Source organism: Panthera onca, chromosome A1 (genome assembly GCF_046562875.1).
Source record: "Panthera onca isolate mPanOnc1 chromosome A1, mPanOnc1 haplotype 2, whole genome shotgun sequence".
Taxonomy (NCBI): domain Eukaryota; kingdom Metazoa; phylum Chordata; class Mammalia; order Carnivora; family Felidae; genus Panthera; species Panthera onca.
Genome location: NC_138339.1, coordinates 60524419 through 60549393, shown reverse-complemented (window position 1 = coordinate 60549393; position 24975 = coordinate 60524419). Strand labels below are relative to the sequence as shown.

Genomic DNA, 24975 nt, shown 5'->3' with positions numbered 1-24975 from the left:
TACAAGTGGGCCAGAGCAACTGGGGCATGCACATGGGGGCACAAAACAAAGAGGCTGCAGTGACTAGTCACAGTTTAGAAGGGTCCTGTGAGCTATCCTAAGGAGTCTAGGAGGGGTGTGGAGGTGAGTGCAACAGGGAGAACGCGAAGGTAAAGCTGGTGTCTTGGCTTTCTCTAGCCAGTGTGAAAGATGGAGGGCCCAGCCTGTGGCATGACAGCCAGCTAGGGGGTGATGGCCATGACCCTGCTAATGAGGTAGGAGCCTCAGCGAGGGCTGTGGCCCCTGAAGACGCAGGGATCAGGCCAGAGGGGATGTAATCAGAGCGGTGGAAGGAAAGAGATAAGGAAGGCCCTTTCAGCTTGGAAGATCCTTTTTTATTTTAAGGCTGAGCTCAGTTGATGTCTAGAGCTATGCCTGAGTGCTTGGAGAAGGAGGCGGGGTGAGAAGTGGTTTTCGGTTAGTGTGCAAGGCGGATTGTAAACACTCACACGCTGCGGGTGCGGTAGGGCTGGGGTATTCCTTTAGCTATTTGAAAACTGAAACAAAATCCCTCTCCAACGTGTGCATGTGTGCCCCAGACAAGCTATGGACCTGCCCGTGGAACACGAAGGTGAATGGGGAGTAGTGAGGGAGGCATCTAGGGAAGGTCCCTGCTGCCCTGATTTGGTGATTCTAAGCGTGACTGTCCCTCTTGGCAGACGTGTATAAGAAGCACCAATCCCAGTTCTACTTCTAATGAGCTCTGTGCCTGGGAAGAGTCCCTAGTCTACTCTCACTTTCCCAGTCTCTAAAATAAAGGAATGTGACCATGCAACTCACTCTTTTAAAGGTTATAATTTTAGGTATAAACAGGCAGACAGAAGAGCTTAGTGAGTAAAAGTACAGGCTCTGAGGTCTGACTACTTGAGACCCAATTCTTCCATTCACCAGCTGTGAGTTTGTGGACAAGTTATCTGAGTTCCCTGAGCCTCAGCTTCCTCATCTGTAAAATGGGGATAATAATAAAACCTACCTCAAAGAGTTAGTGGGAAGGTTAGAGGAAATAATAATATGCCCTGAAGAAGTGTTAGCTATTCCTGTTATTTTATGGAAAATCCCAATGAGCACCATTCTGTTTTTACTAATCATTCTATCCTGCGAAAGGGGGAGGATTAGAGACTAGAAAGGCATGGACTTTGGAGCAAGGGAGAGCCACGTTCCAAAGTGGGCTCTGCCTCCCACCAGCCATAGGACCTGGGGGAAATCCTGTCAACCCTCTGTGCCTGTTTCATCTGTAGAAGGGAAACGAACTAACTCTCAGGCATTGCTGGGTTATAAAGGAGGCAGCCCATGTAAGCTGCCTGGTGGTGCCCTGGATGCATATAGATATTCAATGCTGATTTGTTTCATTCCCTTGTACATAGGTTCATTTGCCATAATCATTACCCTGAAGGGCTATGGGAAAGAAATTGTGTTTATGTACAGCAGACCAAAACAAGATTATGCTCCTCTGAATATCTTGATTTTCTTCTCCCATGCTTAAAAAAAAAGAAAAAAGAAAACTCTATTAAATAGATGTGTAGGAAGGTAGATTCTGGTGAGGAAGGCTTTGTTTGCAAATACAGTACCAGCTACTCTCTTGGACAGTTTCTCCCAGAGACACCCTGGATGCTGTAATGGAGGAGAGTTTTTAAATAAAACAACAAAGCTTCCCTTATAGGGATGAGCTTAAGACCCATGGCATAGCTGAGCATTATCTGGTTAAATCAATAGAAGACAGGTTAAAATCTGATGATGCCTGTTTGGAGTTTATTTTTAAAATTTTATGAATTTTATATTTAAATCCATAGTATAAACTAAAAGATAAGGAGAAGGGAGTGATGGGGGTCACGGTGTATGCAACAGATAGGTGTTGGATGAGTCTCTTTATATCATGAGTTCCCACTGTACCCATTACCGATAGTGGAATTAGGCTGGGAAAAAGCTAAGATCCCATCAGAGGGGTGATGCGGTAATACCTGTTTATTCGTCCACCCTCCTGATGAAGCTGTCGGTCTCCTCATAGCAGAGACAGCATACCTAAGATACAGCAGACAGGGAAAGAGGACGGAGGCAGGCTGGAGGGAGGGACCCAGCGGTAAATAGGCCTTCTTGTGCTCCTTAAAGAATGTGACCAAGCCTTAACAGAATTGCCAGGATGACAGGCTGTCTGCCCTTCTCCTTCCTTCTCACATTCATTGGCTAATCCCTGACCAGGTAGCCAGTCCTCCCCACATGAGAAGGGCCTCCTCTCAACTGACGTCACTCCTTCTCCCCGAAAGCAAGTACAGAAACTTGACTTCCTAGATCAGCCCCACAGTAAAACTGCTCACGTGGCCCTTGACAAGTGCCTCTCTTAGCGTCTCACTTTCTTGGGTGGTAAAAATGGGAATAATTTAATTTGCCTACCACAAAATAATTGTGAAGCCCAAGTAAAATACTACGTGTAAAATTATCGGGGGGTCCAAGGCTGAGAAGTGGGGAGACCATGCCAGGCCCTCCAACTTTTGCTTCCCACCCACACGTGATTCTCTCCTGAGGCCGGAGATGGTGGCAAAAGGCACCTTCCTGAGTCCCAGGACCCACACCTGGCTTTTCAAGTTACGAGGACAGACCTTCCAGAGGTTTGGCTCTTGGTTCAAGGAGGAAGACCCTTAGAAGTGGAACATCCTTTAAAGAAGGATGAAAAGCAGGGGTGCCTGGGTGGCTCAGTCGGTTAAGCACCAGCTTCAGCTCAGGTCATGATCTCGCGGTCCATGAGTTCAAGCCCCACGTCGGGCTCTGCACTGACAGCGCAGAGCCCGGAGCCTGCTTTGGATTCTGTGTCTCCCTCTCTCTCTGCCCCTCCCCCACTCACACTCTGTCTCTCTCTCGAAAATAAATAAACATTAAAAAAAAGTTTAAAAAGAAGGATGAAAAGCAGAGCAAGAGCCAGAGGGAGAGTGTGAATGTGTGCTGGGTGCCCTGGGGGAGGGGCTGACACGGGGACAGAGGACAGGCAGGCAGTGACAGGCGGAGAGCTGGAGATGAGGCTGTAGGAGAGGACAGAGCTGAGCAAAAAGGCTTCTCCTGTTCTGGGTCTGGGAATGTGTTCTGCTGGGAGGCACCAGTGTGCCCTCTGGAATCAGAGTCGAGGGAGCAAGGCTTCCATTGTGGGAGGGCCTGGAAGAGAGAGAGAAAGCTCTCTCAAGTTCTTCCTGGGGGAGCTGAGGCAAACAAATGCATTTGTATTATAAGCCTGTGAACACCACAGGAGCACCTGCCACAATATAGGACACACAGAGGGACTGTTCCTGGACGGACGTCTCCTCTTCCTGTGTTCTATGGGATCTGGTACTTTCTATCCTACTCCGCTTCCTCCCTACCTCCCCTTTCTGCCTGCCTTTCTTTCTATACTGTCCTTCTTACTTCTCTGTGACCAGCAAAGTTGATTTCAAAACCTGGAGTGGGCCTCCACTTGTCCTTGATAAAGCACAAGGGACCATTGAAAGGGAGCCCATCTCCTCCCTCACCTCCTCCTCCTCCCCCACCTCCTCCTCCACATTCTCCACCTTCTCCTCCTCTTCCATCTCTTCCTCTATCACCTCCTTATCTAGCTTCTCCTCCACCTTCTCCTCCTCCACATCCTCCTCTCTCATCTCTTCTCCTTCCATCGCCTCCTCCTCCTCATTCACCTCCCCCTTTCCCATCTTTCCCTCCCCCACCTCCCCCTTCCCCATCTTTCCCTCCCCCATCTCCCCCTTCCCCATCTTCCCGTCACCCATCTCCTCCTCCCCTGTCTCCTCTCCCTCCATCTCCTCCTCCTCATCCTCCACCTTCTCCTCCTCCAGCTCCTCTCCCTCCTCCCCCTTCCCCTCTCCCTCCATCTCCTCCTCCTCCTCCTCCCCCATCTCCTCCTCCTCCAGCTCCTCTCCATCCTCCCCCTTCCTCTCTCCCTCCATCTCCTCCTCCCCCATCTCCTCCTCTATCTCCTCCTCCATGTCCTCCTCTTCCTTCTCCTCCTCCAGCTCCTCCTTTCCCTCCTCTTTCTTCCTTCTCCTCATCCTTCTCCTCCTCCTCCTTAAAATTAAAAACAAAGTTCCAAGAACACAAAGAATAACAAGATTGATTTCACGACCTTTTGAGACTGTAGGAGTCACCCAGGAAACTCATTGGTATCGCTGCTCCCAGGCCTCCCCCATGTAGGCTCTGATAGGCTAAGTCTACAGTGAGCTGGTAATCTGTGTTTATAGCAGGTGCACCCATGTAATTCTGGCAGTCAAGCTGGTCGGGATTCCCTAACCAGGGCTATCCCTCTTATTTTGCTGCTGAGGAACTGGAGCCTAGGGAGGACAAATGCCTTGCCGTGGTCATCTAGTAGGCACTGCTTATGGGGCAGGACGTTGCAGTCAGACTCGGGACAGAGACCCACACTCTGTCTTCTAACATCACCAGGAAAGGCCTGTGGCTGAGAAGTCAAAGACTGGCCCCCATCTCGCAGCAAGCTAGGGCTGCAACTGTGCTGGAAGCACCTTGCTACAAGGCTTGACTTCCTGTCAGACAGTTCAGCCCCAGTTTAGCAGCCAGTTTATCCCTAAAACAAGGCAAAGCAGAGAGAATCATGTCTACCCGCCACCCAGCCCTGCTGCTGAGTGAGGCCTGGCATTTGTGGGGAGGAGGAGGAATGAGTCACCTCCGGCCACTCACTGTCACGTGGTTCTCCGAGGGTGTGAGAGTGGGGGGCAACTTTGAAGGTTCACACACAGCTTCCACACACCTGCCCTGTCCGTCAGCACTGCCACCTGCCCACCCGCCCCTCAGTAGTGGTCCCGGCTGGCTTGGAAGGTGCCCTTTGATGCCTGTCAAAATAGGAGGACCCTGGGAGCCCATGTTTTGCTGCAAGCCGGCCGGGCGGGCCCTGCTCTGCTCTCTGTCACCTCTTTGCAGTTCTTCTGTCAGGGCCTGCGGTTTGACATTTCCTTCCTTAGCCAGTTAGAGCCCCAGAAGCCTCTAGCCTGGCTGTTAAAGATACTGGTAAGAAGAGACACCGCAGAGAGCAGGTCTTTTCAGGACCAAAGCAGCTGTGTGGGCTGGTCAGAGCCTACCAAGTGCTGCTGGACGGGCACTTTGAGGGGCGGCCTAGTCCCCCCTTCTTCAGGTCATTGCTGAAATGTCACCTCTGTGGGGAGGCCTGCTCATTTTCAATTGCAACCCCACCCTACCCGTGCATTCCTGCCCCCTCACCCAGCCCCCATCTCCCTTGCATGTATCTATACACAATACTTAGAATTTCACTTCCTTAAATGTTCATTGTTTATCCGTCCCTCTCCACTAGCACGTAAGCTCCGTGAGATCATGGGCCTTTGTTTTATTCAGTGAGGCTTCTTGAGCTCTCAGCAGAGGTGCTGGCACTCTGAAGGCCCTCAATGCATATTGTTGAATGAAGGCGTGCCTGCATGGGAGTGGCTGCTGTGGCCACCACTGCCGGACCCGGCCAGGAGGCAGGGTACCAGCAAGCCTCCCCCTGTGGCTCTGTGGGAGCCGTCCGTCCCACCTGTCCGACGAGGGTGGAGAGGGACTCCCATCAGCTTCTCAAGATAATCGCATAGAGGAAGCAAAAGAAGAGTGTCACAGGTGCTCCGGTGGTGTAATCAGGAGGCCACTGTGAAGTCCCCGCCTCTGCTTTAAAGCATCTCCCCAGTCGGGGCAGTGTGAAATCCCAACAGTGACATTACAGTGGAGGACGGAACATTGCCCTCTCTCCTCCGTCCTCTTAAGTCCCCAGTGTGTTTATAAAATTTATCCTGTCATTCTAATGAGGGAGAAGGGCTGAGAGCAGCAGTGTCCTGGGACCACAGAGAAGCGGGGGTTGGGGAGACTGGGGGCATGATGAGGGAAGCAGGTGGTAGTGGATGCTAAGGACCACCTTTGCCAACTTAGCTATTTTGTTTTAGTCCAAACTAGTTACCTTGAGATGGTCACTTAACAGAAGGAATGTAGATACTGGCTCATTCTTGGATGGGCCACAGGCTCAATCGTGTCGGCTCCTGGGAAGCTTGTAGCATAATGAAAATTAACACAAGGTTGTGGGATGTTAAAAATATGCTGCCCTGGTAATCAGGGAGCCTGGCTTCTGGGGCAGATGTGTTTTCTGGGAGGGGGTGGCTTTATCACTAACCCACTCCTTTGGCCAATCCCTTCCTTTGTCTGAGCCTCTGTGGCCTCATCTATAAATTTATTTATTTATTTTTGAGAGAGAAAGCGACAGAGCGTGAGCAGGGGAGGGGCAGAGAGAGAAGGAGATACAGAATCTGAAGCAGGCTCCAGGCTCTGGGCTGTCAGCACAGAGCCCGACGCGGGGCTCGAACTCACAGGCCACGAGATCATGACCTGAGCTAAAGTCAGACGCTCAACTGACTGAGCCACCCAGGTGCCCCTGTGGCCTCATCTAAAAAATGACATGAATTAGATCATCTCTGAGGCTCCTCCCAGTTGTCCCCAAATCTCTCAGAAATACTGAACCTGTTTACTAATGAGGGCTTTCTTGGTCTCAGTGGTGGGTGCAAAGGGAGGCTGGAGTCTCCTGTACTGGAGATTTGAGAGACCCCACGGACTGGACACTTACTGCTAGGGTATGCTGGAGGTGCAGTCCTGTTTGTGAAAGCCCTCTCTGTTCTGGAGTTTGAGGATTTGCTAGCTCCCAACCCCCAAGGACTAAGAGTATCTCCAAGGTTCCTGGCCGAGGTTGGTCTCGGGACATGGATGAATCAAGGAGTCTCCCACTTTGCAAGATGTGCCCTGACTGGAAATGCTTCTCCAAATTTTATGAAAATCCATGTCACTGAGGAGTCAGAGAGGGGAGAATAAAAGGAGATACAGGCCAAAGAACAGCTCACCAGGGCTCCCGTCAAGCTCTGTGACAAGCAGCTGGTTCCTCCAGGTATCAGATGGTTCGAGGGTTCCTGGAGGCCTGCCATCACCACAAGGACATTAAGCCAAGCGTCAGGGGACCTCAGCCCCAGGAGCAGTAAGACAAGAAAGTACACGGTAGTCATGTCCAGGTGGCAAGGCTACAGGATTTCAGAGAAGGGGAGCCAGGTGAGAGCTGACTAGTCTTCACAGAGGGTCTTTGAGCCTCACTGAGGAGGTGAGCCAGCACAGAGGGCCTCCTGCACAGGAGCAGCGACTGCAAGGGGATGAAGTTGGCAAGTTCTGGGAGGAAGTGAGGAGCAGAGGCCCCTGCAAAGGGGACTGGCTGGAGGCCAGAGGAGGCTGGTCATGCTTGGCCAGGATGTCCGAGATTACGCAGATAAGGGAACTCCAAGACTCATGGGAAGGTTTGGCTGGAGGGACAGAGGATGATTTAGTCACCTTATCTGTCATTCATCTCCTAGGATTCTCAGTAAGTTAAGTCAAGAAATCAACAAGAATGAAGAAAGAAGGAGCATTTTCACACGCAAGTGAGTGGGGAAGCCAAGGGCCCAGTGTCACTGTGACGAAACCCAAAGAATTTCCAAACCCAAGCTGAACCTTAAATGGAAGGCACAGGACTTTTTGCCCAAATTTTTGATATGTGACACTCCTTCAGTCCCAGGGGCTGAAGCTGGTGCCCAGGAAGGGATGGAGAGTTTCCCTTCTCTGACTTACATCCTGCCCCTGGGTCTGGGACTTCAGGGAAACTTCCCCTGGAAAGTCAGACAGTCACAAGCCCCCAGTTACACCACCAATGTGACTTTGATCGTTTCCAGAATTTTCGGACAGCCTGGCCCGGGTAGCTAAGCAACAAGGACACCAGTCTTGGGTGGGGAGACATACCCCCTGCTGGGAGCTGCTCTTGTAGGGCTGGACTGAGGGAAGAGGCAAATGCCCCTACATCAGCAGCACCATTAACGCAATGCCATTTGCCTTTGCAGACCCCAAGTCCAGCGGTTTCCTGAAGAGACAGGTAAAGGTGTCAGGGCTAAGAGTGATGCATTGGGAGGTGACAGATACTTCCCTTCTGTCTGCTGGTCTTACTCATTTGCCTGCCAGGCAGTTCTCACTCAGAGAGAGGTTTGGGTCCAAATGGAGAGCAGGAGAGATCTTACTATGCCAGGGACCTGGGTTTTGGCCCCTGCTGAGCTGGGACCCTCTGCAGATCTAAAATGAAGAACTCTGTGGCAAGGCATAGGAGGACCCAGGTTCTGACTGAGCACCTGAGCGAAGCCAGTGCCCCTGCTTCTGGGTCTTTAAAGCAGTTTTCAACTGTTAAATTGTACCGTGTTACAGGGCAGATCCCTGGGCCCCACCCAGTCCTGCTGAATCAGAGGCTTTAGGGATGGGTCCCCAGTGACTGTTACGTAGTGAAAGGTTGAGAACAACTTCTTCCCTCTGGTAGAATGAACTGCTCAGGTAGAAACTCTAGAGCTGATGCTAAACTAACCCCCAGGTACATCGAAGGTAGGATGGAAGCCTGGGATGGACAGGGGGTGAGAACACATCAGATGGGGTGCTGCTCTGACTTTTTTGCTAAAGGCTTCCTTTGGTACTGATGATGGTGTTATCTCCTTTCACAGAATGCCATGAAGAAGACAACGGGGGCTGGTCATCCTTTGTGAGTACAGTGTGGGCTCGTCTTCCACCCTTACAGAAATTTCCAGAGCACATTTGTAATAAGGAACTAACACAATGCCAAAATGAGCAAGGCCTCTAACAAGATGCCAGTATCCCCGCTGGTGGCGGCAGGGGGAGGGCACATAAGATATGTTCTATGAAGGTCAGATAGTAAATATTTCCAACTTTGCCATCCACACGACCTCCAGCGCATCCACTCACCTCTGCTCTTGTAGCACAAAAAAATCCATAGATGATATCGGAACAGTTGTGCTTGGCTGTGTGCCAATAAACCTTTATTTGCAAAAGCAGATGGTGGGCCGGACTTGGCCCATGGACTGCAGTTCACAGATCATACCATTATTAACTATTATCACCCCCACAGCAGGGCCTTCCCCCAACTCCCTCCCCTAAGCGGTCTACACTAAAGTAGCTTTAAAATAGCTTTTATTATAGGGGCACCTGGATGGCTCGGTTAAGTGTCTGACTCTTGATTTTGGCTTAGGTCCTGATCTCACGGTTTGTGGGTCCGAGCCCCACATTGAGCTCTGCATATCAGTGCAGAGCCTGCTTGGGATCCTCTGTCTCCCTCTCTCTGCCCCTCCCCTGCTCACTCTCTCTCTCTTTCTCTGTCTCTCTCTCTCTCAGAATAAATAAACATTAAGACATTTTTAAAAAATAGCTTTTCTTATAGACTTAAGTCCCCACTGGTGAAACAGAAGGAAAGAGATTTCAGAATCAATTATTAGCCTGAAAAAGGCCTCAGGGAAGGTCCAAACCAATTGGGTTTTATGTTTGAGGGGTCACGGTGACCCCTTGGAGAGTCTGAGGAACTCTGGATGTCCTCTTCCCAGAACACTGCATCCACTGTCACCGCATGAAGCTGGGCTCTAGCTAAGAATGCTATTATGGCCCATAGCCCACTGTGTTCATTCTACAGAGGGAGCGGCCGGGCCCAGTGGAGAACAGGACTTATGTAGAGCCACACAGCTAATTACAGGCAGGCCTGGGACCCAGGTGGCCTGACCCTCAGTCTAGTGGTCTTTCTGGTAAGCAGCTGCCTCAGTGCCTTCAGGAAGCAGATAAAACATTCCTTGTCCTGTTGGGAGTCTGGCAAAAGGAAGCACAGAATTTGAAAAATGCTAGCTAAGTCTGTGCTTTCTACATGAAGTCAAAGGAATTGGACAGATTTATTTTGTACAAAAGGGAAAATAGACCAGAGATTCACCTAAACCATTTACAGTTTTGCACAGAAGCTGCATCTTGGCCACTGCTTGCATTTGGTCCCTTCTGGGTGGGAGCCCAGCCTGCGGCTAGTGTCCTTCACCCTCTTCATGAACAGAGGCTTTCCATGAGTGCTGCCTCAACACTCATGCGTCCCAATACATACCCAGGCCTGCACAGGGCATGGGGCAGGTGGGGTAGAGATAAAGAACCCACTTCTGTGAGCACTTCACAGCATAGATCACACATACACATGGCAGAATATGATTAGGAATGCATATGCACATTTAGGAGACAAATCATGGGGGAAACCCACTGTTCTCAAAGTGAGAGGAAAAGTCTGCTGTTGAGAAAGACCTCCAGGGTAAAGGCTGGTCCAAAGCAGGAGCAATGAGGCTGAGGGGTGCAGGCTGAGACAATCTAGGGATTCCTCTGTCAGTCAAGGGCAGTCGGTAGGGCCCAGAGAGTGGTGGAGGCCACTATTCCCAAGTTCCCTGACTCAGGGGTTCCATCCCCTGCTCTCAAGTTACAGGAACACAAAAGATGGCATGAAGACTTTCTCAGAGTTCAGGAAGATACTCAACCTCACTTTTCCTTCCCATATTTTAAAAAAATATTCCTCTATCAAACATGAACACAGCAGTCTTTCAATAGAACAATGAAGACAGTCTTTCTTAAGTCACTTAGCAAAGCTGTGAGGATTTCACACCTTTCCTCATCAACATGCGACTTCCTGCTGCTTCTTTCCATGCTGCCCTTGACTTTAGAGAACTGCCCTGGGCTCATTTATTACCCACCTGACTTTGGCATGAGAGTGATAAGGCATGTGTTGCTCGGTGGCTGATGGTGCCACCTCTGCTTGGGAAACCATTACGGTGACTGTCCGCTTTCATGAGCTACCTCAAAGGCAACCACTCAGTCCCCAGGGCTCACTCTCCCTGAGGCCCACAAAGAAGCACACATAAAATACAACAGAAAGTTTAAAATTTAGAAAGAGAGTCTCTTCCAAAAGAGCAGCTTTAAACTCAGTGTCAGATGTCATGAATAATAGGCTGGTGTTTCCATACGTTCAGCTCTCAGCAAAGAGAATAGCACAGCCCTGACTCTCCCCTTTCAGACACAATTTAATCTGCCTTCTAATTAACAGGCTTTGGTTATCTGGTTTCCCCATTAGCATGGCCTTCAACACTGCACTAGATTATAATGAGAAGAAATGTTTGGAGCACAGGCACACTAAGACAGAACTGACAATTAACCAGCGGCATCACAAATGCTCCAGGCGTTTAGACTTCCTCTTGGTGATGCCTGGAATAAAAAACATGTTTACTCCACACAGAGCCAGCTTCTCTCACCCCTCTCTTCCAGTGTCCTCTTCATTTCTTTTGCTTTTGTCTCTTGTGCAAAAAGGTGCAGAGGAAAATGCACTCGCCTCGTGGTCTAAGGACCTTGACAGAGACCCCAAATCCACGACTTGCTAGCCCTATGATTTGTACGCCCAACCTCAGTGTCCTTACCTGTAAAATGGGAGTGACCGTCCTAGTACTGGCAGAGAGAGAGTCGATGCAGGCACATGGGTGTCACGGAGCCTGTACAAACTGGGCCGTCCCTGTCACTGTGTTGGTAGGAAGAAGATGACTATGAAAGCCCCAATGACGATCAGGAGGGGGAGGACGAGGGTGACTACGAGTCCCCCAACGAGGAGGAGGAAGGGGCGCCCGTGGAAGACGATGCGGATTATGAGCCACCGCCCTCCAATGACGAGGAGGCTCTGCAGAACTCCATCCTGCCTGCCAAGCCTTTCTCCAACTCCAACTCCATGTACATCGGTAAGGCCCTGGCAGCCCGCCCCGCCCGTGCAGCTCAAAAGTGCCCGCCAACTCCAGCTCGGCTCCTTACCGGCTGTGTGGCTTCGGGCAAGTGACTCCACCTCTCTGGGCCTCAATTTCCTCATCTGTGAAATAGGATAATAACCATACACAGACCCCAGAGCTTTGCTGTCAGGATTTTATTTTATTTTTTTTAATATGAAATCTATTGCCAAATTGGTTTCCATACAACACCCAGTGCTCATCCCAAAAGGTGCCCTCCTCAATGATTTTAAATATTACAGACAAATTGTTGCCTGTGGGGGCTGATACGGGCACTGAACTGCCACCGAAAGGTATTTGGCAGTAACAATTCATTTTGTGTACTACTTAGGTACTCAAGAACGCCTCCCCGTTGCCCATCTTTTGAGCAACTCCTAGATACACGGCACTTCCATCCACAAACCGCCACAGTAAACAGAACGATACTGAGGGGGCTGGATCCTGACTCAAAAATTTTTGAACAGTATTTAAGATTTTTCTTGTCGGTCTGTTCCTATCAGCCTGTTTCTCCCTCATTCATTCATTTTTCCATTCAACAAAAATTACTGATCTCCTATTGCGAGCCAGGCATCATTCTAAATGCTGACATTTGAAATCGTCAGGAAAGAAGACTATAGCCCTTACCTCGTGGGGCTTACACTCCAGGCGCGGTGGTGACAGAAAATAAGTCTGCGCCCACTTGCAGAGCTGAGGCTCAGAGTCAGCTAGAAAGTTGATGACCTGTATCACAAAAAGATTGGTACCACTTATCCGTTATGCCATACAACACTTTCGCCATTTTCAAGCCCTCTCGCAAACACTTTGTCATTTCATTTTGTGTTTTGAAGCACACTGTGTGATATGGGGAAAAATTATCAAGCCTGTTTCATATACAGGGAAACTGAGGCCCAGAGAAGAAATGGATAATTAAGTTGTTGAGTGCCTCGTATGTGCTGGTAATGGAGACACAGAGTGAAGAAGACAGTCCTCACCCAAAAGAACTCACCGTCCTGTGGGTGAGGTAACATCAAACAAATGGGGCACAAATGACTTAATTAAACCATGATATGATATATACTGATATAGACGCAGGGAGGCAAGTGCGGGAGATAAGGCTGGGGCTCGTGCCTCGTCTGGGCTTGCTGCCCTTAGGGTATGGGATTTAAGCTGAAATTTAGCAGCTGAATGGAGTGGGAGGTGGATAGGAGAAGTGAGGGTGGATATTTTCAACTGTAGGAACAGCCGTGCAGAGGCTCTGAGCTGGAAGGATCCATGTCAGAGGAGTGAAAGCTGGCCAGTGAGTGTAGAGGCGTGAGGTTAGACCAGGTGTGTCCTAGTTCGGAGCCCCACTCTCTGTGGAAGAGCAATACCTCTCCAAGGCTGGGACTGTGGTGTGGCAACGGAGGCCCCGGGGGGCACAAAGCGTAAGGAGGCCCTCAGTTACAGTCCTGGCCTGGCCTTTCCTCCGCCAAAAGGGAGGGACATAGCCAGCCTATCAACTGGGCCCTGGGATACTTCAGTGGGATCCGAATACTGTGAGCTTCTGTCCAGAGCAAGTCCAAGTAACCAGTCCAGAGTCTGAGATTAGGGGACACCTGGCTGGCTCAGTCGGTGGTGCCTGTGATTCCTGATCTCGGGTTATAAATTGGAGCCCCACGCTGAGTGTAGAGATTAATTAAAAATAAAATCTTACCAAAAAAAAAAAAAAAGAGTCTGTGATTCCTTAAAAGGAGTTGGTGACCGGCCCCTCCCTTTAAGGGAAGAGATGAGCAAAAGGAGGAAGTGACAGGGGAGGTCAGCCCAGAGCATTTGTGAGGGGAAGGAGGGGACCCACAATCCCCATGAACCATGAGAGCCCACTTAACCCTGTCCTGGAGGCTCTGTGTGTGTGTGTGTGTGTGTGTGTGTGTGTGTGACCCAGGCAGGCTGGTGTTGACAATGGTGGGGGTCTGCGGCATGGGGCGCCCCTGGGTGTGTGTGCGCATGTGTGTGTGAGTGACCCAGGCAGGCCGGCGTTGGAACTGGTGGGGGTCTGCGGGATGGGGCCTCCAGAGCCCACAGGTGCTCAGAGCCGGGCGCAGGGTCAGCTGCTCCGGGACAATCCACACTTATCTCAGTGTGGCATTTCCGCTCTCATCTCACTGCCCTACTGCCCTTGCCTTTCCGCAGACCGGCCCCCCTCCAGCAAAGTCCCGCAGCAGCCGCCAGTGCCCCCCCAGAGACCAATGGCCGTGCTCCCTCCTCCGCCTGCAGGCCGGAGCCACACGGTAGGCCTCCTCGCTTTCTTCCCTGGTGCTGTGTCCACTCTGATCCCTCCTTTGCCAGAAAGAAGGGAAGAGTATACGTATCTTCACCCAGTGCTGACCAGTATGAGAGGGTTATATATAGGTGGGGAACATGCAAACCCCAGCATTCACAGAGATTTTCATTCTCGTCATAGTGCATCGGCATTTTCTTTTTACCACAAACAATTTAAACTACTTGTATAATAAAAGGCCTCCTTCTACTATTCATTGTGCTATTATTTCCTACCTTTGAAATAAACATAAACTGTGAAATAAACTCTGAAGGACCTAGGCTAAGTCTACGGCCCCTACTGCTATTGCCTGGGTCCCTGGCGCCGTCTCTCGCCTGCGAGACCTGCGCCACCTGCTGGCAGAAGGCGGAAATTCCACCGGTTTACAATGCAGTGAACCCAGGAGTAAAGAGAGGGGCAGCAAACCCCCTTTCCTCTTTCTTCAAGCTTACAGTCCCAGGTCCTGTAGGTCCAATTAAGAGACACCCAGAGAATTTCAGGCTAATGTGTCAATAGCTGGAAATGTGTTCTCTTCATAAGGGATCTGAGCACTTTAACAGCGGTGGCAAATGTCAAAGTGTCAGGGCTAGTAGGAGGAAGACCATGTATTTCCCCAAAAGCTCAAAAGGCAGACCACACCACCTTTGGGACCTTTCATCCAAGCATAGATGGCTTCTTCTTGTTCATGCAGTTTTCTTGCAAAGGGGACTCAGAGCTACATTGATCTACAAATGCATTTTGCTTTGAAATCTGAAGGCATCCACCTTCACTATTGGGATGAAGAATTCACTCATTCAGTCAAAAGATTAGCCGCTAGTCTCTGCCAGGCAGTGTTCTAGCTGCTGGGAATAGAGCATGAACAAGGCAAATAAGGTCCCTGCTTTTAGAAAGGTTCAATTCTGGTAGGGGGAGGCAGATACTAAACAAGTAAACAGATGTATACGCAAGACAATTTGAGTAGTAACGTGTGGTTAGGGAAGACAGAAAACCCAATAACTTGATGATGGGTGGGGAGGTAACACTGAGCTGGACAGAATGAGTCGGTGGTGACAGGAGCTGGGGAAAGAGAATTCTAGGCAGAGGAAAACACAAATACCAAGATGAGAAAGAGGGCATGAGCTTGAGATTTTGCAGGAACTACAAGAAGACGTTTAGAGTGGGAGCCCAGTGTGCACCGGAGAGAGGAGTCTAAGGGGGTTGGAAGTGAGGGCACACGGCCAGTTGCTACTGTGTTCCCAGTATGATAGGGGCTACTCGAGAGCTTGGCAGGGGAGTGACATGCTCAGTACCCCAGATGGAAGAGTGTGGGATGGAGAGCTCAGGTAACAGGCTACTATCCGGGTGAGAAACGGAGATAAAGAAAGTGAGCAGAGTGAGATTTGGGGGGATAAGGCCACCAGGACTTGTGGATGTGTCATCATGAGATACTGCCTAACATGTGGCTCTTTTTTAAACAGCCACTCCCCCCACCCCAGCCCAACCACGAAGAGCCTAGCAGAAGTAGAAACCATAAACCAGCAAAGCGTAAGTACGGGGGCCTTTCCTCTCTTGCCCACCAGAGTACCCGTTCCCTCACCCCCAGCCAGCTGCCTTCTTCTTTTAATTGACTTCAGTCTTTTTCCCTTCCAGTCCCTGCTCCTTCCATAGACAGAAGCACGAAACCTCCCCTCGATCGTTCATTAGCCCCATTTGACAGAGAGCCCTTCACACTAGGTTGGTATCACTCTATTCGATGCATTGTAACAGAGGCCAATATGTATAGAGTGCTTACGGCGTGATTTACACATGTCCCCCCGCAATCATAAGGGTACTGTAAAGCGGGACTATTAGAATCGTCCTCATTTCACAGATGGGGCAACTGAGGCACAAAGAGTTAACTTTCCCAAATCACTCACCCACCAAGTGATGGAGGTAGAGACCCAAGTGGAGATCAGACTGACTGCAGAGCTCCTGCTGTCAGCCCTGTGCTAGGCCTGCTTCTTCATGGGTGTGATGTGTACACATATCTCATTGTCCTCCTGACAGATGGTGCAGGGGGCTTCGTAGCGCAGGGGGAGGAACTGGGCAGAGACAGGAGGTCCGGGAGAGCTGTTGTCAGCTGCCTTGGCTGCTACCTAGCAGCTTACTGACCACAGGGACCATAGGATTTCAGAGTTGTCCTCTTCTTTGTCAGGTGGCTGTTCTGTAAGGAGGAACTGCTTTATAAAACTCTAAGGTGCTATTCAAACATAAGGATTATTTATTGTTGTACACGTGCAATTGATCCAACTGTGGGTATCCGACAGTCCTTTTCCTCCAGAATTGACCTAGAGTGTTCTTGGATCACAGCTACCTCTAAATAAAGCTATTTTCAATTCAATTCTAAAACTTAGCTGCCATTTATTGAGCACCTACTATGGGCCAAGTGTTTTACCTACCAAAAATAATTTACCTACATTATCCTCACACCAACCCAACAAAGGAGGTGTATTATGACCCCTGCTTTGTAGATGATGAGAGGTTGAATAATTTTTCCAAGTTTACATAACTAGGTTCAGGATTTGAACTTATGTCTTTCTGACTTCAATGAAGGGTGCTCTTTTCTACCACATCATGCTGTAGTTGGAGACCCTGGATTTCCCTTGATATGGGTAGGGGGTCCTGGGGAAGGAGCTACAAGCCTTGAGGGACAAGGAGCCCCAAATCCCAGCCCCACTCAACCTTCCTGACCTGCACTCTGAGCAAGGCATTTAGGCTTTTGTAACCTAAGGTTCCTCTCTGTCCACAAATGAATTTCAGTTCTTGGATATGAGGCTCCTGCTTGCTGCTTTTCCCTGAACTGCACCACAGCTCTGATGACTCATGCGAAACTGTGTGGGTTACTTGAGTTTACAGCGGTCTGCTGCACAGGGCTATTCAAATTATGTGAAAAGGAAGAGAGATTCAACTTCAGTCTCTAGGTGTGCTTACGACCGTAAGTCAAAGCGTCAGGAGAGTGAAATACTGACATCAAATCCTTCAGAGTCACCTCCTGAACAAAGGTTATCTTTTAAAAAGATTCTTTTTTTTAATTTTTTTAAAAAAATCTTTATTTATTGGGGCGCCTGGGTGGCTCAGTCGGTTGAGCATCCGACTTCGGCTCAGATCATGATCTCGTAGTCTGTGAATTTGAGCCCTGCGTTGGGCTCTGTGCTGACAGCTCAGAGCCTGGAGCCTGTTTCGGATTCTGTGTCTCCCCCTCTCTCTGCCCTTCCCCCATTCATGCTCTGTCTCTCTCTGTCTCAAAAATAAATAAACGTTAAAAAAATTTTTTTTTTAAATCTTTATTTTTGAGAGAGAGAGAGACAGAGTGCAAGCAGGGGAGGAACAGAGAGGGAGAGGGAGACACAGAATCTAAAGCACGCTCCAGGATCTGAACTGTCAGCACAGAGCCCGATGCGGGGCTCAAACTCTCGAACCAAGAGGTCATGACCTGAGCCAAAGTCAGATGCTTAACAGACTAAGCTACCCAGGCGCCCTTAAAAAGGTTCTTTTAAAAAAAATTAAATACACCCTTTCTTGACCATACCTACTCTTGAATTATTTCCTTGTTCATGATGTTTTCAGAGAACTAACCTCTTACAGTGCTCTGAGTCTTAACAGAGAGAGAGACTCTTAACAGAGACAGTGCCCAGAGAATCTGTACAAATCAGAAGATATTTTTTTTTAAAGAAAATCTACTTAAGCCTAAAAATATAAATATAGGTTTTCTGGGTAACCCTGTAAAGTTGAGTTTTCATCCTAAGGCAAAGTTTTATGAATAATACACATTTCTTATACCACCAAAACAGCCTACCCCTGGGCAGTGAGTTCCTCATAGTAGGACAAGATTCTTAAGACTTCTTCATGGCTTGGGCTGTACCTCAAGTTGTGAAAATCATATCATCATTCACCATAGGGTGTTAACTGTGCAGAGGTATAGGAGGGAGGGAAAGAAAGAACTATCTAGCAGTTGTCAGCACCCATGTATCATGTGCCTGACCCTGCATATAAATTGTCACCCGCTCCTAACAACAAACCTATACATTTTAGATCTATAATCCTGATTTTACAGATGAGGAAATTGAGACTCAAAGACCTTAAGTAACTTGTTCAAGGCATACAGAATTTGCTGGTAGACCTGGTTGAATACAGTTAAATGGTACTTTTATTGCACTGAAGACATAGGACATAATCTACTCGAAGGGATTTCAGACAGAAAAAAATAAATTGCTTTGAATAACTTTGCAATGCAGAGTTCTCAGATTCACCTAGAATTTCTTCAGCCTGCATGCCATCTTTTCCAAGAGAAAAGTAAAAGGAAGAAAGAAACAAAACCCAACAAAATTAAAACAAAATGATTTGCACTCTACCAGGAGACTCTCCTGAAATACTCTTCTCCAAACTAAACGTTTTTCCAGAAAGTAAGTGTAATACTTTATATAATGTCAAATGTACCACAGGATTGGAGGAAAATTAACCCCTCCATGGCAAATAGGTTTATTTCAGATACAGAAATAAACGTAGGCCATACAAAAAAAAAAAAAAAACAAAAAAAAACAAAAAAAAAAAAAAAAAAACATTTAGTCAGTGAAAGAAGCATAAAATCCCCAAGAGACATTAATCCTTCTTATCATCGGTTACATAAAATAAAATGTTGAGAAGAATCACAGAATCCAAAATACTGTTTGTATGTACACAACTCTGTGTGATCTTGGGCAAGTCCCTTAATTTCTCTGAGCCTGTAAAATTAGCTGTTCTATATCGGGATCTTCCAGGTTGAAAGTCTATGATTCTTCAATGCTTAAACCCAATCAGCCCCCTCAGGCGCTCGTATTTATGGTTTCATCAAACTGTGTTTTAATGTTTATTTCTGAGAGAGAGAGATAGCATGAGGGAGGGAGCGGCAGAGAGAGGGAGACAGAGAATCTGAAGCAGGCTCTGTGCTGTCAGTGCAGAGCCCAATGTGGGGCTCAAACCCACACACAGTGAGATCACGGCCTGAGCTGAAGTTGGACGCTCAACTGACTGAGCCATCCCAGAGCCCCTGCCCCCACCGCCCAGACTATGTTTTAATACTTCATGCTTAGCTGATAAAGTATTCAAGGTCTGCCTGCTATTTGTTACTTACAGGAAAGAAGCCAGCGTTTCCTGACAAGGTAAGCTGTTTCCCTATTTTGTTTTGTTTGTCTTCATTTTTGTTTTATTTTGTATCTTGTCTTTGTTCTGAGAAGTGCTGAGGACACTCACATGTCTTCCCTCCTGTTTTACAGCCCTCGGCTCCAGTGGGAAGGTAAGGTGCCTTATTGCATCCATGTGAGGGTACACGGTATATGCTGTAGAAATAGTTCAGTTTCTTACCCACACCTCCTTTCTCTCAACTCTGCAGGCCTCTCGGGGAGCACTTACCCAAGATGCAAAAGCCTCCTTTACCGCCAGCCACCGAAAGGCATGACAGAAGTAGCCCCCTGCCAGGGAAGAAGCCACCTGTGCCAAGGTACTTGTCTTCTGTTGCTTGAGTTTGTCGTTCAGACTGGTGATGCCAGTAATTTGCCTGGTATTAGCCTATAACGGAACTGGACATCACAGGTGTTCCTGGCGAGGAGGGGACTGTTGGCTACTATGGCTTGAGGCATTCTGGCTTTTCAGGTTGGATGTAAAGTTCCGGGTCCCTCTGAAGACAAATGATAGTGATCTAGCAAAGAAAGGAGTGGAGAGATGGTCCATCAGGAGGACGGGAATGACTGCTGTTTGTGGAGAACTTCTCCTCAACCAGCCAAAACCGTGCTCGTGTTTTCCTTCCATCTCAGTATGTGGGAACTGAACCTTCCACTTTATTTTTCAAGACAGTAGCAAACAGGAAATAATTGGGAGAAGTTTTTAAGTCACTGTGTCTTCCCCACTGTTCAACCACATTTTATAATGTTAGAATACTGAAGTTGGCTCTAATGTTTCTAAATTTACTATAGTTTTTTGGGACCTATGTACCAAATGGCATAAATGTATCTGGGGTCAGGCCTAACCTTACCACTTACCAAGGGCATAGCCAAGGCTTCTGTTTTTCCCATCAGGATTCAAATTTGGTGTTGCTTGGCTAGTGTGATGATTAAATCAGAGTCAGGGCTAGAGGGTAGTAAAAAAAAACCTCAGGGGCGCCTGGGTGGCTCAGTCGTTTGAGCGTACGACTTTGGCTCAGGTCATGATCTCACAGCTCGTGAGTTCGAGCCCCGCGTCGGGCTCTGTGCTGACCGCTCAGAGCCTGGAGCCTGTTTCAGATTCTGTGTCTCCCTCTCTCTCTGACCCTCCCCCGTTCATGCTCTGTCTCTATCTCGAAAACAAATAAACGTTAAAAAAAAATTTTTTAAAAAATACAAAAAAACCCTCAGTCATCAAGTTAATATTTTAATGGAATATTTTTTGAGTTTCTTTATTTTGAGAGAGAAAGAGAGAGAGAGAGAGAGAGAGAGAGCAAGCGCAAGTGGGGGAGGGGCAGAGAGAGAGAGAGAGTCCAGAGCAGACTCCGTACTATCAGCACAGAGCCCAGCGTGGGGCTGATCTCACAAAAGGTGAGATCACGACCTGAGCTGAAATCAAGTCAGACGCTTAAGCAACTGAGCCACCCAGGTGCCCCTAATGAAATATTTTTAAAAATTGCAATGTGTGTAAAAAATATCAATCATGAACGAAATATCAAAATTTTAAATAAATGCTTTATGGGATGATGACATATGAAGCATCTGACAGATGGGAGACGATCAACATATATATTCCTTCTCTCGTCCCCCTCTCTGAGGCGAACATGATGTGGGCACAGGCATACAGCTGCCTGCCATAGCTCTAAGGCAGCGGTCACCAAATCTGTCTGACTAGCTCGTGCATCTGGGAAAAGTCCCAAAGCACTAGCATTTTCCAGCTGTTTTCCCTTCACCGAAGGGTGAGCCCTGAGATGGCTGTTTTAAAACATCAGCAAAGGAGAATATTACCTAAGATGTTTTCATTTGCTTTTGGAGAAACATCTACTCGGTGAAATTTAATAGCTGCTAAAGAGTTAGTTTGCTGACTAAACCTTTTTTATATATATGTAATTATTTGCTGCGGTAGCTGAAAGAATAAAGGTTTGCCTAGCTCAGCTCGCAATAGTGACAGAACATTGAGTCACCAAACCTTCCCTCCACTTCTGCTCCCCTGCTCTTCTGCTGGGGGTTTGTCTTCTCATTTTATCACAGCTCAGTGGGTTTGATTTCTCATTATTAGAGTAAGTGAAACCATCTGTATTCTGAGGCTGGCTCGCTGAAACTTCATGCTCAGTCGTTTTTCTTTGCCCTAATTCATTTCAGGCATGGATGGGGACCCGACAGAAGAGAGAATGTAAGTACAAAATGTTATTTGGTGAATGCTTGGCACAGGGAAAATCAGTGCAGGCTCTGTGGGATGAGGGGGCCATGCCCGTCTCAGACTTCATTGAAGCCCAGCACAGGGAGCAAGGCCTGCACACAGTAGGCCCTTAAATACTGATGCCTGTGGGGTCTCCATCTTTTCCACCTGCCCACAGTGCTGCACTGCTTAGCTCTTGTTCCTCTAAGAGCTCCTGGGGTGGTTGGATTCATTGCAGCCCCATCATCAGGTGGTAATTCACAAGATAAAGTAACAGTGATTGGAAGGAAGGATAAAAGGAGGGGTGCCCAAGAGTATGGGCCGCACAGCAAAGTTGACAAGGCCTCTGTTTTCCCTTTTAATAAGTCCATGACCTGAACAAGTGAGGTAATACCAATTATTTAATTCCTGCTAAGTGCACGTTGGCAAGCTAGTGACTTTTAGATGATGAGCTGTTTGCCTGGGAAATAGCAATGGAAGTTTTATGTCCAGTTTTAGCAATGAAAATCTCATGTCCCAGAAACCCCATCGGTCTCAGGCGGGGCAGAGGGACTGGGGCAGTTGGTCATCCCAGCTTCACACATGTTTTGCCTTTAACAACCCTATGAAGAATCATTATTTCTTTTTTACTATGAGGAAATCGAAGCTCAGAAGGGGTGAGATATTCATCACAAGTTGCACAGCTAGTAAGTAGTCAGGATTGGAATCCAGGTCTGTCTGATTTCCTCTATGCTATAAGCGCTCTGAAGGTGATCACATCCCTGCCACTATTCAAGGGCTCAGCCCACAAGTGCCTGCTATCTTGCAGCTCTGTGCTAGATACTCTGCTGGTTGGGATAAAGTGCTAAGCTATGAGAGACATGCAGACCCACACACAACACACAACAGACCCCCACACAATAGCATGTGATCATGGGATAAGCTCCAGAGGTGGAGAGAAGAAAGTGATCCATGGGGCTTGAGGAGTAGAAGTGACTTGTTAGAGGTGAGATTTATGGTGTCATTGGAAGATGGGGAGAGCACAGAATAGAATCATCCTAAGAGAAAGCCGAGATGCATTGCAGCCTCAGGAATGTCCTGAGCAAAGGCAGGTGGGTGACCCTATGGGGACAGCAAGGACAACAGCTTGGTTGCAGAGCCAAGGGACAAAGGAACAAAAAGGGGACAAGATTGTAAGTGAAGGTAACTTTATATTCCTGAGGGTCCCAGGGTTGGGAAGGGTTGATGCTCATGCCATGAGAATCTGAGAGTTGCAGAAAGAAACAAGATATGGTTGCCATGGTGTTAAAGAGGGATTTCATCATTCCCTGAGCCCATGTGGGTTTAATTATGCAGCCCTTTGCTGGGACTCCCAGTTGGCCAAATGGGATGAGTGATTCTGGCTGTGATCCTTCTTGTCTTGTCTCAATGGTAGGAGTCATGACAGCAAACTTTTACTGACCACTCCACATATACCAGGAACATGTAATAACCAACTTAATACTTGCAACAACACTTTGAATAAGGTGGTTTTTCTTTTCCAGTGTGCTGGCCTAGCAAAACAAGTCCAGGTTGACAGGTGTGGCCTGCTAGTCAATGGCAAAATCGTTTCACCTCTCCAAACATCATTTCTCATCTGGAGAGTCTAGCAAATAGCTCCTCTCTTGCCTGTTTCACAGGTTGCCTGGAGATAAATGCTGAGCAACGTAGACACGCCTTGTAAGCCACATGATATGCAAGGTGGAGTTGCTTTTAAGGGGAGTGGCCGAAAGAAGGCTGAGCCTTGGGTTAGACATATCAGGTGTCCAATCCATTTCTGTAACCCTTGGCAAGTTAGGACTCCTTCCTGAGCACCACGTTTCCATTTGTACAAAGAGGATGCTGAATTTTTAAAGGGTTGCTAGGAGAATTGGATGAGATATCGTGTGTAAATCTTTGAGGTACATCGTAGATACTGCCATCCTTACTGTGTCTTTAGGCCCTCTCGGGCACCTCAGAACCTATTTTGTGTTAAGTGTGTAAGGAGAGTCTCAGATTAGAGTGTCCTTAATGATTGTTTGTATTAACAAATTATGAACCACTTAGCAAATTCTACTGTTCTTCACAATATATTATGGAGTCATACAACTACTAAAGAAAGAAACAGAGACATTTATGTGATTGAGAAATGCAGTTCTTTTAGGAATTGTGTTTTGATGATAGATTAATACCTTTTTTTTTTCCCCCCCTTTACCAGGATGAAGATGACGGTATGTTCAGAAAAGCCTTCTTATAACTTATAACTCATTCCTTCATTTTTCTGCCCAGAATTCACGTGGAATTATTTAGTACAGAAGCCCCATAGACATAATTATAATTGTTAAATTTGTGTTAAGTAGACATAGATCAGTTGGTATACAGCATAACTATAACAAAATGGAATTGTCTGGGTTCCCAAAGAGAACTGTTACTTTCATAAGTAATGGTGCACATGGCTTAATAGTACAGCAAAATTAAAAATTGCATATATGGCTTGATAGAAAAATTGCTAATATTTATGCCTTCTAACACAGGAAAGGATCACTAACTGCAGATAAATGAGATAGCATAAAATTTGGCTTACATAAAACAAAACTTGTGAATCATTTCTGAAATTCATATGGTTTCCAACTGACAATTTTCTGCCAAGGTAGTGTTTCACAAATGAAAAAATAAAATAAATGCATATTATAGAGAATGATATAGAATGGCAACATTTTAATGCATTCTAAGGTAGTAAGTCATCTAGAAAAGTCCTGGGGTTGGGATTCCATTGTACCACTTCCTAATTATGTTGGATCTTTTGGATTTTTCTATCTCTCTGTGGACTAGTGGTTTCTAACTTGGGAGCAGTTCTGGAATGTTCCTGTGACACCTGGATGCTGACAAGCTGTTTTATTTTTCCTTTTCCCCCACAGTGCATCAAAGACCTTTGCCTCAGCCCACAATGCTCTCCATGAGCTCCAATACTTTTCCTTCCAGATCTGCCAAGCTATCGCCCAAGCACACCCTCCCATCACCTCACATGCCGGGAGCATTCTCCGAAAGGTCTGTGGTAACGTCATTCAGTGCTAACTTAACATCACCCCCAGGTCCACTCAAAAGAATTAATGTCTGGTGGGTTGGGAAAGAAAGAAATGAGCCAGTGGTAGTCAGGCCAGAACATTTTGGGTCTTCAGGAACAAAATCAAACTGAGCATAAGGACCCACACATGTTAATCCACTGCTATTCTTGGAGTCTCTGAGCTTGGGGTTGGAGGCATACAGAATTGACTGCCCCATGGTCACTGAGGCAGAATGGACCCTTGGGCAGGGTTTCAAGGGAATATTTTCACTTGGTGAATTAAAACGAACACTCGAGAAACCCAATTAACTTAGGTGCTTGGAGTTCATCCAGATCGTGGATGCAAGGACCTAGCTGATGTGCGAATTCACTGCACAGGCTCTGTCCCCACAGGCCCACTTTCTCAATAGCAACAGTGTTTCTCAGGGCCCACGAACTGTGAGATCATGACCTGAGCTGAAATCGGACACTCAACCGGCTGAGCCACCCAGGCACCCAACTTTAAAAACAACAGCCAAGTTTAAAAACAACCTTCCAATACCCTTTACAGGTTATGTTGTTTTGGCTGGTGGAGTCTGTTAGAATTT

At 47.6% G+C, this 24975-nt stretch overlaps 1 protein-coding gene across 3 annotated transcripts in view; it reads left to right on the top strand.

Moving 5' to 3' along the window:
* The window catches only part of LCP2 (lymphocyte cytosolic protein 2), a 45734-nt gene that overhangs the window by 12353 nt on the left and 8406 nt on the right, over nucleotides 1-24975 (top strand). Inside the window, exons 4-16 of one of the 3 annotated variants that reach the window (XM_060635001.3) lie at nucleotides 7392-7457; nucleotides 7911-7942; nucleotides 8553-8590; nucleotides 11438-11639; nucleotides 13830-13927; nucleotides 15414-15480; nucleotides 15586-15669; nucleotides 19087-19112; nucleotides 19227-19246; nucleotides 19343-19450; nucleotides 21291-21321; nucleotides 23543-23555; nucleotides 24243-24372. In XM_060635001.3, coding sequence (XP_060490984.1) covers nucleotides 7392-7457; nucleotides 7911-7942; nucleotides 8553-8590; nucleotides 11438-11639; nucleotides 13830-13927; nucleotides 15414-15480; nucleotides 15586-15669; nucleotides 19087-19112; nucleotides 19227-19246; nucleotides 19343-19450; nucleotides 21291-21321; nucleotides 23543-23555; nucleotides 24243-24372 — 915 coding nt within the window. Of the gene's footprint in view, nucleotides 1-7391; nucleotides 7458-7910; nucleotides 7943-8552; nucleotides 8591-11437; nucleotides 11640-13829; nucleotides 13928-15413; nucleotides 15481-15585; nucleotides 15696-19086; nucleotides 19113-19226; nucleotides 19247-19342; nucleotides 19451-21290; nucleotides 21335-23542; nucleotides 23556-24242; nucleotides 24373-24975 lie in introns of all 3 variants that reach the window. The other 2 variants (XM_060635002.3, XM_060635003.3) reach the window with 2 other exon arrangements.